A 14,996-nucleotide genomic window follows, 5' to 3' on the forward strand; every position below is an offset into this window, starting at 1 on the left:
CAACGGAGCAATCCCAGAAGTGGAACGTCAAGGATATAGACTATTCATATATTAACACGCTTTCCCTTGAAATGTAACACCAATGATGTGTTCAAAATGTCACTTTTTTTTTTTTTCTAAAGAAACACACATCCTTTACACATTTGAACGAGGAAAACTAAAAAGAAAGCTGTCGTCCAGTGAAGTAAAATACCAGCGTAGAACCTTTTTCACCGTAAAGCAACAGGTGCTCAGTGAGGAAAAATACCAAACTGGAATCCAAAATGCCAAGTATCTTTTGAGTTTTTGTTAATAGCTAAAGAATCCCAATACTGAGTCAATATATGCAGTATAAATGTCAATTACCAAGTAATGTCTGTTCTGTACAGATGCACACACACACAGAGGGAAGGTTGCACTTCTTTTGTCTAAATGGAGAGGACTTACACAATGATGCCTTTGCCTTTTTCACACTACAGTATTGTGTGAGTTTGAACAACAGTGCCTTTATTTATTTGAGAGCGATGGAACAATGTTACACCTAAATCTTTTACTACTACAACGTGGGTTTGTGCCTAGCATGAAATTATATCCTTTGGGGTTTATGCAGATTAATTGTCATCACCTACATTTTATGGCTTTACATCCATAACTCTTCCAAATTCAGATTTCAGTGCCAAAAAAACAAAACAAAGAAGTGGCTCATTTGAATTGGAAGTGCAATGCAGTATTGAAGCAGCAGCTACGATGTCCGAAATGTTTATGTGTGAGGTTCGGATACCTCGAGAAAATAGTGTTATATTTTATCTTTTTGTTTGTTTGATTGTTTTTGTTGGAGATGAAGTCGTCCATATCTATATTTCTGCATGTGTATCCGCTTTTTCAGAAGGTGTGGTACAGTTACACACACATATACACACAAACCAACTGATGCCTTGACATGAAAAAAAAAAGAAAAAATCATGGAGCCGTAACATCTGTAACAAGTTTATAATGTATTTTTATATTCTATTTTGTACGTGAAAATAACATTAAATGACCTTTTCAGATAAGAACATTATGCCTTATTACGAAGAGTAATTTAATGAGTATAACTATCCTTCATGTGTCATTAGGAATCAATGTCCTGATAAACTGGAGTCTCTGATGTCCTCTGTATTAACTTGAGATCGACATTGCTTGCCGTTTGTGCCTTTTGTATACTATGAGTGTGACAATTAACAGTGTAGTACAACATTAATCTACTCTTCAAGTGTAGGTTACTAACGGTTACCACTTCTGTGATTATTAACCACTTTAATGGTATCTGTCTCTGCTTTGGATTCCTTTAAAAAAAAAATACATGTGTCTAAAAACGTGAAAAGAAAGATATGTGTTGAACTTTTAACTTTTAAAATGAGCAGGAATAACTCTTTGTACACTATTAAACTCATAGTTGTAAAACTAACAAACTTTGTTGCTTTTTCTCTGTAGCTCTTAATTATGCAAATCAGCTTCCTTTCTGCATACTAATCACCAAACACTCCTTTTAGATACTGAAGGAGGAAAAGAAACCCAGCAGATACTTGCAGACAAATGCAACGAAAAGGCCACATATTTTTCCCACTTCTCCTTTTCTGTGCTCTTTCTCTTCTTCTCTATCTACTCCTGCTATTTAAGTAGACATTACACACATTGATCCGTGTAATAAGAGGGAACAAAACACACCCAGCTCACCATGGTTTCTCAGAGGTATGCACATGTATAACAGAAAAAAAGAAGGGGGGGGTTCAGGTTTGGAGGACTAGATGGCTGGGAAATTGATTGTGCAAGCTCGCCCTCAAACATCTGCAGAGTAAATATTACACAGGATCACAGTCTGTCCCTGAAGTCTCTGAAAACCCACCGCTAATATTGTGTCATGGTAGCTACACTTGTTCTAATTAGGCTCTTTTTGATACTCTCTAAGGGTGCACTTATTCAAGAAAACAAAGAGGGTTAAAAGAAATCCTGGGAAATTTGAGCCTTTGACACTTAAAGTTCCCTTCAAACTACGCATTTAAGGTTTCACACGCAAAAAAAAAAGAGAAAATCACATGGAGGTTTTCTGTGGTGAATGCAGCAGTGGGTGGCTCATTCGTCCTCTCCCTGCCCTTCCTGCTTTCATTGTGGAGTTGAGGGGTGATATTGAACTTCAGGCTTGGAGTTGAGCCTGCTCTGTGGCCGCCAACCCCAACCCCCCTGATCACTGAGAGAGAAAGGACATAATGTGACTGCTGCTGACAATCCTCTGGACAGGAAGAAGCCGAGTGGAGATAGCACAAGAGAAAAAAGTACAAGAGAGACTGTGTGGATGTATAAATGGGTGGGGGTGCATGTGTGTGTTTGAATGGGTATGTACTCTTCTCTCTGTTTTTCCTGTTTTCTCTCAAGTTCTGTGCTGTTTTTTTTCCCCTCCTAGTCTGGTATGAAACACTCTTCAAGCATCTGGTAATGTATTCTGCAGTCAGCTCTACGCCATTGCCAACACTTGGGCCAAGAGCTCCCAGTGCTTACAATCAAAAGTGTGGTTTTGTGTGGGTGTGGGTGTGTGTATGGGGGAAGAGAGAGAGATAAAGAGAGAAAAGTGAGAGGAAAAGACAGGTTGATTTACATTACTATGTATGCACAGCATTCTCCACATAATGAACAGCTCCAGATTCCCTCTGCTTGGTAAATATTTGATGACCGAGCAGCGGAATGATTTTTAGTTGAATAACAAGAGTCCTATAAGCTGCTCAAAAGTTGTATTTCAAACGCCTCTCTCTCCCTTGTCCTCTTCCCATGTAAATAAGGCCAACTCCCCTTAACTCCACACACCCCTCTGAGGCAGTTTAAAGACCCAACACTGTCTCCTTGTCTCCTTGACAACCAGCATACACTGGGGTCCTGTCGTGGCCTCTCTGTCTTTTGTGTTTGGGAGCTCAGAGAGACAGAAAGAAAGAAAAAGAGAGAGTGAGAGAAAGAGGAAGAGAGGAAATGAAGGATGAAAACAAGGCTGAAAAAAAGATAACAAAGATGACATCACAGATATTCTATCCCACAACTGAAAATTTGGTTTGTAGCTCGACGATGATGATGGTGATGATGATTATGATGATGATGATGATGATGATTAGCCGGAGGCACAAAACGGGTGGCAGCTTAGTCTGAGAGAGTTTGAGCAGAGAGAGAGAGAGAGAGAGAGAGAGAGAGAGAGAGAGAGAGAGAGAGAGGGGGGGGAGAGAGAGAGAGAGAGAGAGAGAGAGAGAGAGAGAGAGAGAGGGGGAGAGAGGCCCAGGGCTGAATGGAGCATTGTGGGAAAGACAGTGGGCACACTGGGCAGTAACACAGACAACACTAACTCACAGATCATGCCAGAGAGTCTGAAAACACCCACACTGGGCGACAATGGCAAACTTCATCGCTCCACTTGGCCCCGTCTGAATACACACATACAATGGCAGAATCCAAATAAGATGCTCTGTTATTCGTGAAATTTAACACACAAAATTCCTTCAGTGCCTCTGTCCTTTGACCGGCAGCAGATGGCCGGGGCTGCGCTGCATAAATGTGCACGTACGTGTGCATGTGCTTGTGTTCTTGTCTTCCTGTTGCATCATGGGTGAGTATACCATGTAGGTTTGAAATGTGAGAAACCGTGCATCTAAAAGCCAGACAGGTGTCATATTTATTTAACTCAGCTCTGCCTCACTACATCAAGTGATGCCAACAGTCCAACAAATCCAACTTGTATCTGTCATAACTGAGTACAAATTTAACCAAATCAGTCAATTAAATCAGGCCTATTACAGTGAGGACTGAGGATTATACCAGAACCAACAGGTTTGACCCCTCTATAGCAGGTCTGTATTTACTATCAGCTCTCTGCTGCCTCCCTGTGTAGCTTGTGAGGAACTTTTCAGACTAGATTTACAATAAATGCAACATGTGAGCAGCAAAAAAACTGTATGTGAGAGCTGAGACAATTGGTTGACAGAAAATGAATGCAGAAACGGCTTCTTATATGTATTTTCTGTTTATTTTTTGAAGCCATTTTGTGCCTTTATTACGGATAGAAGAGATATGACCGAAAACAAGGGGTGGTGTAAGAAAGGCCCTTAGCTGGACTTAATAAAACAGTGACATTGTGGTTAATGATGTTTTTCAATTTTGAACTATTTCAAGACGTCCCCTGAGAAATTGTGATGGGCATTTTTCACAACATTTACACATTTATATAGTTGCTGCACTAGAAATGTAATACTTCTTCTGTAAAATCTTTTTTTTTAAATATTATTTTTCCCTTTATTCGATAGTGACAATGGATAGACAGGAAAGGGGGGGAGAAAGAGAGGGGATGACACGCAGCAAAGGGCCGCAGGTCGGATTCGAACCCTGGCCGCTGCAAAGGACTCAGCCTACATGGGGCACACGCTCTGGGTGAGCTAGAGGCCGCCCCACAAATGTACTAAATCTTTAAATTACCCCATATTGCCCAAGGCTAAAGAAACCCATTTCATAATAAATGATATCCATGCATATCTATCAAGTTTAAAATTCAGTTTCAACAATGTATTTTTTTTTCCTGCCAAACAAACGTTGAAACCACTGCACAGTTTGTTTCTTGTTGTCATTCCCAGAAATATTGTAAGCAAAAGAAAGATTGTAGAAAAAGTTTGTTTTCGGTTATACTGCAAGTCCATATGTAGCCTATAAGTAGAACTTTGAAAACTAAACTTAGTATTTTTATTTTTTTTATTTTGATATAGTTACTTTACTTTATACGTCTTCTATCACTGTTTATATGTCAAATGTTTCAGTAATATGATCAAATTATTGACTCCTCGCCTGGAGTCAGTTTTGTAATGTCCTGGCTGCGTTACAGTTTGCACTTGGGTTGAGTAAACAGATCCCAGATCTGTGGAGGTTTCGTAAAGTCGTAGGGCTTACAGACGTTATCAAAACAGTTGTGTTCCTTTACTTATCACGTCTAAACGAGGTATGTGATTGAAATCACGAGATGAAATTGATGTTGAGTGAGGACAGTATTATCTGTTCTTTAATGGTCGGGTTTGATGACGTAACGACAGCTCAGCGTCAGTGTAGTCGTTTTACGGCAGAGCGTGCTGCTGGAGGTCAGGGGTTTAAAAAGAAGCCTAGCTAGCTAGCTAAGTAAGTAGCGAGTCTGTAACGAAAACCTTGTGTTTTCACTGGTAAAACTCACTTAGGGTTCAAAATACACATTAAGAGGACAGCGTATGTTGGTGTCGGTGAATCCAGCAGCCCATCGTTTTGTCTTGGATTTTCAGTATTGCGACAAAGCTAGCCTTGCTAACGTTAGCCAGATCGGTTTGGCTAGCAGCTCCCTGCTAGCTCCAGTGCTTGACCCCTTGGATCTTTTACAGCCATGGACAACAACTCACAAGGATCGGGAGGAATGAAAGGAGGTATCGGGGGTCTCTTTGGAGGCGGTGCACCTGAATACTCCAACACAGAGCTCGCCGGTGTTCCCTGTAAGCCATGTCATGTAATTTCACAATAACGCTAGCTTTCACGTTGCTTTGGTTAGCTTTAGCCGGGTAACAGCCATAGCAGCTGTAATATTAGTCAACTTCATGGCCTTTTAAATGTCTTGTAAATACAACTTTCTAAATATATATGCTGAATTATGTTAAAAGTGAGCTAATATTTCTGTTGTAATGTCATTTCAGTGACTGGAATGAGTCCTCTGTCTCCTTACCTCAATGTCGACCCTCGTTACCTGATTCAGGTAACGTTAAGCTAGAGCTAAATTAGCATTTTAGCTGATTTCGGTGTTAAATGTTTGTTTTTGTGTATTTTTCTCATTGTAACAGCCGTTGATGTTGTGTTTCAGGACACAGATGAGTTCATTCTACCCACAGGTGCCAATAAAACAAGAGGGAGGTTTGAACTGGCTTTCTTTACCATTGGAGGTTCCTGCATGACTGGTAAGAGATAATTAGCACTTCCTGTAACATCATTTTTCTTTCCACTGCTATCTTTCATTATGTATTGGCTGTCTTATCTGAGTTTGTCCTTGGGTGACTTGAAAGGTGCATATAAATAACATGTATTATTATTATTAATTTTGTTATTATAATAGTGTCACACAACTTCCTCAGATTGTACTTAAAATGTTATTCATTCTGTTCAATAGGATCAGTTTTTTGTTTTCTATAAATGTGAAAAGTAAAAATAGTACTATACTTGTAATATATATGTCAGAAGTATGTGGACACTGCTGTTCACTTAATTTTTTGTACTTGTACTGCTCTGTGACTGTCTTCCATGTTTTGAGAGTGAACTGTTTATCGGTGTTTTAAGCCCCCAACGTCTACTTCCAGGCAGCGCTGCCTGAAAGGCACTAGGATTAGGCAATGGTTAGGGTTAGGTGCCTTAAAGTCAACAGTCACAGCACTGCCTGGAAGGAGACGTTGGGGGCTTAAAACACCATCGAGCTTTGAGCTTGGTCCCATTGGTTGATATTAAGAGGATGGTACTTAAACAACAATGCGGTTTTGGGAGGGCCGTTAACTTTTTCAATTTGACAGTGCCACCATGCACAAAGTCAGATCCACAAAGAACTGTTGGTTGTTTAAGTCTGGTGTGGAAGAACGTGACTGGTGCCTTGACCTTGGCATTCAACATCTTTGGGATGTATTTGGGCGCCCACTGCAAGCCAGGATTTATCATCACATCAGAGGCCGATCTCACTGGTGATCTTCTGGCTGAATGGGAGCAAATCCCTGCAGCCACGTTCTAATGATCTTGTGGAAAGCCTTCTCTAGAAAAGTGGAGATGACATGTTATAGCAGCAGATTATGGCTCATAGTTGACATGTTTAACAATCAAGTTTGGGTGTCCACATGGCTTTTGGCGTATAGTGTACCTGGGGTATACATCATGGAAATAGCTGAATGTTTTCATTGTTTTTACCTAAAGCCTCACTCAGCCTTTCTGCCTTTTTTGTTTTGACATCAGGAGCAGCACTTGGAGCTGTAAATGGTCTCAGGGTGAGCCTGAAGGAGACTAGAGACATGGGATGGTCCAAACCTCGTAATGTGCAGTGAGTATGGAGTCAGAGTTCTCTTTACCAGTCCTATTACCCCTAATATTATATCTGGATTACTTGACCTGTCCTCTAAATGTTTGCTTTCTCTCTCCAGGATTCTCAACATGGTGACCAGACAGGGTGCTTCATGGGCCAACTCTTTAGGCTCAGTAGGTAAGACCATTATAATGTAACTCAAAAAATAAAACAAATGCCATGGATGATAATATACATATAAGAGAACATTACTTATTTAAATGTATAATATTAGTGTGCTTTTAGGGATTTTTTTTATGTTGGATATGTTGCTTTTCAAGTTTCCCTCTTTTGAAAGACTTGACTCTAGTGTAAGACAGATTTTTTTTTTGTTGCCACCTCGTGTGAAACTGTTTGCTTTTCTTTGCCCTTGCAGCCTTGTTATATAGTGTTTTTGGTGTAGCGATAGAGAAGGCCAGAGGAGCAGAAGATGACATCAACACAATGGCTGCTGGGACGCTAACGGGGATGCTTTTCAAATCAGCCAGTAAGTGTCTTTTCTGCTTGTATATTTATGCGTAATGTTATTGACTTTAACCTAAGATCATTTGCATGTGTTTTAATGAGATGAAGACAACTGAATTATATAACATGTATTGTCGCCATATAAAATCCTCCTGTTGAAATAGTGTGGTTTCACAAGTTCTCATCTAAATGAGTGATGGCTTTAATCTCACGGAACAACCACAGCATGCAAAATGTTGAGTACTATTAAGCTGCAACAAATTATTATTGTCATTGTGTATTAAGCCGGGGGTTATATCATTTTATTTATTGGTTAATCTATTAAATTGATGCCCCTTACAACTTGCCAGAGCCATAAATTAAGTCTTCAAAATTCAGTTTTTTGTTTGACCAACAGTCCAATTTCCAAAGATATTCATTTTACAACGATATAAAACAGAAAAGTAGCAAATCCTCATATTTAAGAAGCTGAAATTAGTGATAGACATTTTTGGCAGTGCTACTTTCACCACCTCTATATTTTTCTTTATCTTATACTATTTAAATACTCTGTAGGCATGTTGTGACGTTCAATGGGCACTACAATAAATGCACAGATATTGAAATCAATATTGGAAAGCACCAATTGTTTTTGAGAGCTAATAAATGACACTGCCTGAAGTGAATCTGTTGAGCACTAACCATCTGGCACTTTGGGTAAATTTAAAATGAGAATTATTTCCTGACGTTGCTGTTTATTTTATGTTCACACACAGCTATTTTCAGTCATTCTGCCACTACTGTGTGTTTGCAGGTGGCCTAAAGGGTGTGGCCCGAGGAGGTCTGGCTGGTTTAGCCTTGTCTGGTGCCTACGCTCTTTACAACAACTGGGACCACCTCACCGGCTCCTCATCCTCCTCCTCCAGGCTATACTAACCCTCTCCCACACACATCTGCCTCTACATTAGGGCCAAATACCTCCCCAGGACACAGCCTTTAACCACAGCGCTAAGTGGAATTAGACTCTGGTCAAATGCAGTGTGATTTTCAGGGAAGTGTGGGTTGGTCCCAGTTCAATGGTTCCCCCCCTATAGTCACTTTCTTTTCCAGGAGCATTCTGGGGTTTAAAAAAGAGATTGGACTAAATTCCACTGGGAGTCCAGATGTAGACCGTCCAACAACACCCCTCTCTTCATTTATTTTTATCCTCTGAGGTGTTCCTGTCACTGATCTGATCAGTAATGAGAAGACTGTGTGAGGATGTTTTATAGAGGTGTGTCATTTGTTATATCATTGTTTATCGGAGGCTTATTAGTCTTCATTGACGCTCGTTCTGAAATCAATGAACCCATGATATTTGGGTTAAAAAAGCCAATGTGTAAAATGACTTGTGACATCTGGTGTGTGTGGTTCACCGGATGAACGGCAGTGGATTCATGTAGTGATTCTGGACTGAAAGACTCTTCTGTAGTAGGAGAGCAAAGAGATTTTCAACTATGATCTACAAACGCAGAACTAAGCCTCATGGTTCTACTCTATGTATTTATTGAGGCGTATAAGCAGTGGTCTCTGGTTAACTGTGCAAGAAGAAATCCCTGTAAAGCTGTTTGTGTCTCCATCAAACCCACTGTATTAAATGCTATATTAAAGGAAATGGTAGATGTTGACAAAGATTTTGCTTTTAACCAATTTTATTGCTCAAATGTAGATGTCATGAGTAGTGTATACTATGCAGTGCTCTGCCTCAACTTTCTGCTGTTTAAAATCAGAGCAGTGCATAGTGAAGACTGTAAAAAATGTGTAAGAAAACAATAATTTTACATTCAGAACACGTATTTACTTCTTGTTGAATGAACTGTTGCAATGAGACTTTTATGAAAAACAGATTGTAGGTGTCTGTAGACATGAAACAGAACAGAGCTTATGTTTGCTGTCAGCGATGAGTCAGGCGGCCCGCTTAGTGCAGGAAGAAGTCCCTGACGCGTGTTGCCTCGATCCAGTGGATGTAGGCTGCGGTGCGGGTGAAAACACTGGGTTTATTTTCCACGGTGCAGCCAATCGGGCCAAAGCTCACCACGCCGTGCACCTCCCAGCGATCCTGCCCCTGCTGGCACAGCAGAGGACCACCAGAGTCACCCTGGGGGAGGAAGAAGAAGACAGATCGGTGGTAAGGCGATGCGATTTTTAAAATTTTTTTTATTTTGATTCATTCTCACTTCAATATATCACTGTAAATCACAGTCCTACCTGACATGCAGCTGGTGGGCCCTCAGTGTCCCTGAACCCGGCACAGATCATGGAGTCTCGGACACGATCGCCCCAGAATTTCTTCTGCCGGCAGGTCTTGAAGTCAATGATGGGCAGGCGGGCTTGATTCAGGGCTTCTGCCAGAGACACATTCTCCTTCCCACCTGAAATGTGTGAAAACAATTTAAACTGCATTTAGATTTTTTGAGTCCATCAGTTTGCTCCAGACTCAAATATCTGAAAACTGTTAAACATTTTGTACACACATTCTTGATCCCCAGAGGATGAATTATATTGATTCCCTGACTTTTCCTATAGCGCAACCAGAAGGTTGACAAAGTTAATCAGTGGACCTAATGACTTCTTTCAGAGCTTTTCCCTTGTCATTTACATCCCCTCTCCTCTACTCACCCCGGGTGTCTCCCCAGCCTGTGACCCAGCAGTAGTGTCCCGGATTGAGGTTGGTCTGCTTGCGTGGCAGGCAGGCGTAGCGGATGAAGTTTGAAGGGACGATATCTGTGGCAGCCTTCACCAGGGCGATGTCGTAGTCCAGCTCGCTGTGAGTCGGGTAACGGAAGTTCTCGTGCCGGTAGATTCTCTTCACGGGGAAAATTCTCTCTGCCTTCTCTGAGCGCTTTAGCTGGTGTTTCCCCAGGACGATCCTCCAGCTCCCAGCATCCTCAGCTTTACCCCTAAAAGGCCAATAAACAGTTAAAGCAAGGCCTCTGTGGTTGTCATATGGTTCTTATGTCACAAATATGTATTGACACATCAAACTACAACTAAATCTGCTACTGTTTCTTCTGTGTTAATGGTTTCTTACTTTTGGAAGCAGTGAGCAGCAGTAAGGACCCAGTTCTTGTGGATGAGAGTTCCTCCACAGACATGAATGTAATGTTTACTTCCCCTGGGACGAACCTACGAGAGACATCCAGACAGCCCCCTCAGTGATGTGCGATTATTAACACTTCATAATAAGGGTACAAAGCTTACTTAAGTAATGCTTAACTGATGTATGACTCATTATGATTTAATGCATGAATTAATGCAGGATGTTTCATAAATTCCTGTTGCTTACACTTAAAGGTGCTCTAAGCGATGTCACCCTAGGCTACAACAATTTTTGTCACATAGAGCAAACATCTCCTCACTAACCACAAGCTGCCTGTCCCCTGAACACACTGTAAAAAAAAAAACGCGGTCTCTGCAGACAGCCCAGGCTCCACAAAGGGCAACTAAAACAAACCGTGCCAACCTGCACCACAAAATATAACAGTCTTCCAGCGTTTCAGCCAATAACCGACAAGAAGGGTTGGGGGGTTAGTGCACGAGAGGGGACGGGATGAGGACGAGGGAGGGACGAGCTAGCCTCCATTTTGTTTGAAAATACTTTGAACGTCAACAAGAAGTGCCGTCACCCAACATCGCTTAGAGCACCTTTTAATAGATCATCAATTAAGGAATGTTAATCAGAGTTACTGCAAATTAGCTGGATTTGGTCAAAAATGTAATTTCCGACCTGTGCAATTGCTCAGCCTCTCCGAAAGCAGAACACCTTTTCTCTTATTAGTACTATAGTACTAGTCCTATAGTACATGTCATCGTATAAATACGCTATGAAACTATTTTTGGTTTCTTTGTTGGTGCAGAACATTGTGGCTGATATGCTGAGAAATCAAGACACAACTGCTGATCAGAAACCTGGATACTGTTATGATCATGTATACAGTGACATGAATAATAATGAAGGTTTCTCGTATGTACACATTATTCCGAATATGATCAAAACCAGGATAAGGCTCCAAACTGACATACTAGAGCTACTAATGTAAACACACTTCTTGTTTATAAAAGATAATTCGTTTTTTAATAGACCTACAATTGTTGAAGTATAGGAAATGGTAATATGCCCAAATGATTAGTCAATTAATCCATAAGCGATTGACATAAAATTAAGTGACAATAAATTTGAGAATTTGACAAATGTACACTGGTTCCTAATCCTAAAATGTTAGAATCTGTTCATTTTCTATTTTTTTTTTTTTTTTTACATTCATTTAAATTTAGCATATTTGATGGTTTTGTGGTAAACAGTTGGTAAGACGAACAAGGAATTTAGAGACATGGCTGTGGCAACATCTCATTGGCATTTTTCACTATATTCTGACATTTTATACACTAAAAGATTGAAAAAAACAACAACACATAAACGGATCTAAAAATAATCTGTAGGGCCAGCCTCATACCAGCCCACGAAGGGATACAAATTTGGCTGGAGGTAAGCTGTGGTGGAGGGAGTATTTAGATCTTTTGCTCAAGTAAAAGTAGTAATACCACAGTATAAAAAAGTAAGTAGTAAGTAAAAGTCCTGAATTCAAAATCCTACTCGGGTAATGTAAAGAAGTATTAGCATTGAAATGTACTTAAAGTATCAAAAGTAAAAGTACTCCTTATGCAAAATAACCCCCCTATATATATGTTATTGGAATATTATTATTGATGCATTCATGTAAGCAGCATTTTAATGTTGTCAAAGTAGGGCTTATTTTAACCACTTAAGTTAATATACTCTTAGAAAATAGTTTTTAAGAATGCATAATGTTTTTTAAACTGATTATATGTTCTACAGCGGTCAGATAAATGCAGTGGAGGAAAAAGTACAATAATTCCCTCTGGAATATAATGGAGTAGAAGTAAAGTAGCAGAAAATGGAAATGTTCAAGTAAAGTACAAGTACCTCAAAATTGTACACTACTTGAGTGAATGTACTTGTGTGTTACATTATACCACTGGTAGTAAGTGTACTGGTTTTGAGTTTTGTATGTAACTTTTTCATGCGGTCAATTCAAGATCTCAATACTGAACCACGTCAATACAAAGGCAGATTTACCTGTAGAGAGACCTGCCAGGGCCAAGAGTGAGGTCTGGCCTCGTTACCAGAGACAATCCTCTCAGCCATATTGGGCTTAAAGTGAGCCATACCACAATCCTTAGGCCAGTCTAAGAGGATAGAAGAACAAGATAAGGCCCCAAAGAACAGAGAGCAGACATTCAAATCAAACACTTCTTAGTATGTTTTACAGGTGTGTGTGTGTGTGTGTGTGTGTGTTTGCCCTCACCCAGGTGGAGGATCTTGTGCTGTTGCTGTCGTCCGGGGGTGAGTGTGTATGCATCTGCTGGCAGAGATGCCTTGCTCAACAGCAGCGGCAGCAGCAGGGACAGAAAGAGGAGCAGAGGAGGTCCTGGTACAGCCATCGTCTATCACAGAGTCACCGGCCGGCACACATCCCACTATATTTATATCAGGCAGCAAGTGCACGCAGATGTACACACACAGGTACACACACACACAACAGCAGGGACAATGAGCTGTGTCACTACAAAGGCCAAGCACTGGATCGTTCTCCTGTACAGCTAAAGTTTCCACTGCCGCTGAGAAAAAGGGGATTTCGGGGAGTCCCATCAGCACTTTCACATACATATAGTATGCACACAGTACACCAACATGCACACAGGAAAAAGGCAATACAGCAGTGTACACAAACAAACATCACATCATGCCACATGACTTACAGCAGTGACATAGTGACCTGGGCATGCCCTTTATCTCTGATATCCCACATCTCCACCATAGCTCATCCTGTGTAAACATGACTCAGTAGAAACAATGTTACCATGTGTTTACCTGCCGAAAGATGGCTTGTATTGATAGTCATACTTGTCAATCTGAACTGGGAGTTAGAGGAGTCAAATGAGAGAGGAAAGACCATAAATTAAGTGGCAGTTCGAGATAAATCGGTTAGGCGGATATTAGATTGTGACAGATATTATATGTTGGCTATACATTTACAGGGAATTACAATACATAAAGACCGTTAAGAATCAATAGATTTCAATAAAGTTGAAGAATAAATTGTTTAGTTTTTTTTTTTATTATTCAGAGTGACAGCTACTCTGATTTGACCTTAAAGCCTGGGCAAATGAAACAAAAACTATCTCCGTGGCTAGATGGTAGGTCAAAAAACTTGTTAATTGTAATTTGGGTGCATTTACAATTTAAGACCAGATAATAAGAGTAAAGAAATGCCTGCTCTACACACCTCTGTGAAAATATGACAACAATAACTGCAGTGGAAGCCACTAGTGAGTTGATCTTTTTTCTATGGTGAATGAAAGAGAATGTGCCTGCTCATCCGAATGGCAGCGCCTGAGTGGTCAAACCTCACCACTGTGGTTCACCAAGTTTACATACAACTCAACGTTGTGTACCTTTTCCACAGTGAATGAGTTGAGTGTGGAAAGAGAGGGAGGGAGAGTTTATTGGGTTTTTGAGTTGGTGTTCATACTCAAACAACATGATTGAGCTGAGTCACATCCTGTGTAATGATCTGTGTGAATATTTGAGAGTAAACCTGACACATGCTTCCGCAGCGCTGCCCTCATTTGTCAGCTGTAAAGGGTCAGACATCTTGGCTGGGCTTTTTTTTTTTACCTATGTCTAACAAAATAAGTCATTTCAGACTCAGATTTATGACAAAGACTAAAAAAAACTTATAAAAGTGTACAAAAACAAAAAGCGCACATATACAGTAGATGTAATGGAAGAAGTATGCTTTCACTTAAGTGAAAGTACAGAATTATTGCAAGCTTGTCATACTCATAGTGTCACAAGTTAAAGGATTCATTATGCAGAGTATCATATTTTTTATAAACATGTTAGATAATGTGTAAACAGCATGAGGTGGAGGTACTGTCGACTCATTTACATGCTGCTTGGTAACGTTGGTAGTGCATTATATTTTATGAACAGATGTTTTATGCTTATGTTTAAGCAAAGTAACAAGTAACTTTAAAATTGTTGTGGATTAAAATGTTTTTCCCTCTGAAATGTTGTGAAGTAGACCTGCAAAGTATTATCATCCGATGACAAGTACATCAAAACTGTACTTGATTATAATAAAAGTTTTCCAACTGCCATCTAAATACAAAAAAAGAAGAAGATTTTTAGAGCAACAAAGATACAAAGACCAAATTTGGTTTTATTGACCATTTACATGAACAAATGCATTGCCTGGTAGTTGATTTAATGATTTATAGGTAACCCTTGACTTTTATGAAGACTTCACTAGAAATGCATCTACCCATCATAAAACTGCAAGAATGTAGGTGTGTTGTTGCTGTTTAAAATGACGTAAAAAATAAATAAAGTAAATATGTA

At 40.1% G+C, this 14,996-nt stretch overlaps 2 protein-coding genes across 2 annotated transcripts; one reads left to right on the forward strand and one right to left on the reverse strand.

The window, feature by feature from the left end:
• Positions 1–5,068: 5,068 nt before the first annotated feature.
• Positions 5,069–8,668, forward strand: timm23a (translocase of inner mitochondrial membrane 23 homolog a (yeast)). The gene is made up of 7 exons (XM_078279617.1): positions 5,069–5,492; positions 5,691–5,749; positions 5,855–5,948; positions 6,982–7,066; positions 7,167–7,225; positions 7,464–7,574; positions 8,346–8,668. The coding sequence occupies exons 1-7, from the start codon at positions 5,387–5,389 to the stop codon at positions 8,465–8,467; spliced, it is 636 nt and encodes a 211-aa protein (XP_078135743.1). The 5' UTR covers positions 5,069–5,386; the 3' UTR covers positions 8,468–8,668.
• An 820-nt stretch (positions 8,669–9,488) lies between these two features.
• Positions 9,489–13,033, reverse strand: LOC144536462 (elastase-1). Its single transcript, XM_078279616.1, has 6 exons — positions 12,898–13,033; positions 12,669–12,778; positions 10,602–10,696; positions 10,190–10,470; positions 9,779–9,942; positions 9,489–9,668 (listed from the first exon to the last, which is right to left on the reverse strand). The coding sequence occupies exons 1-6, from the start codon at positions 13,031–13,033 to the stop codon at positions 9,489–9,491; spliced, it is 966 nt and encodes a 321-aa protein (XP_078135742.1).
• Between the last annotated feature and the right edge of the window lie 1,963 nt (positions 13,034–14,996).

This window comes from Sander vitreus, chromosome 21, assembly GCF_031162955.1.
Source record: "Sander vitreus isolate 19-12246 chromosome 21, sanVit1, whole genome shotgun sequence".
Classification (NCBI taxonomy): domain Eukaryota; kingdom Metazoa; phylum Chordata; class Actinopteri; order Perciformes; family Percidae; genus Sander; species Sander vitreus.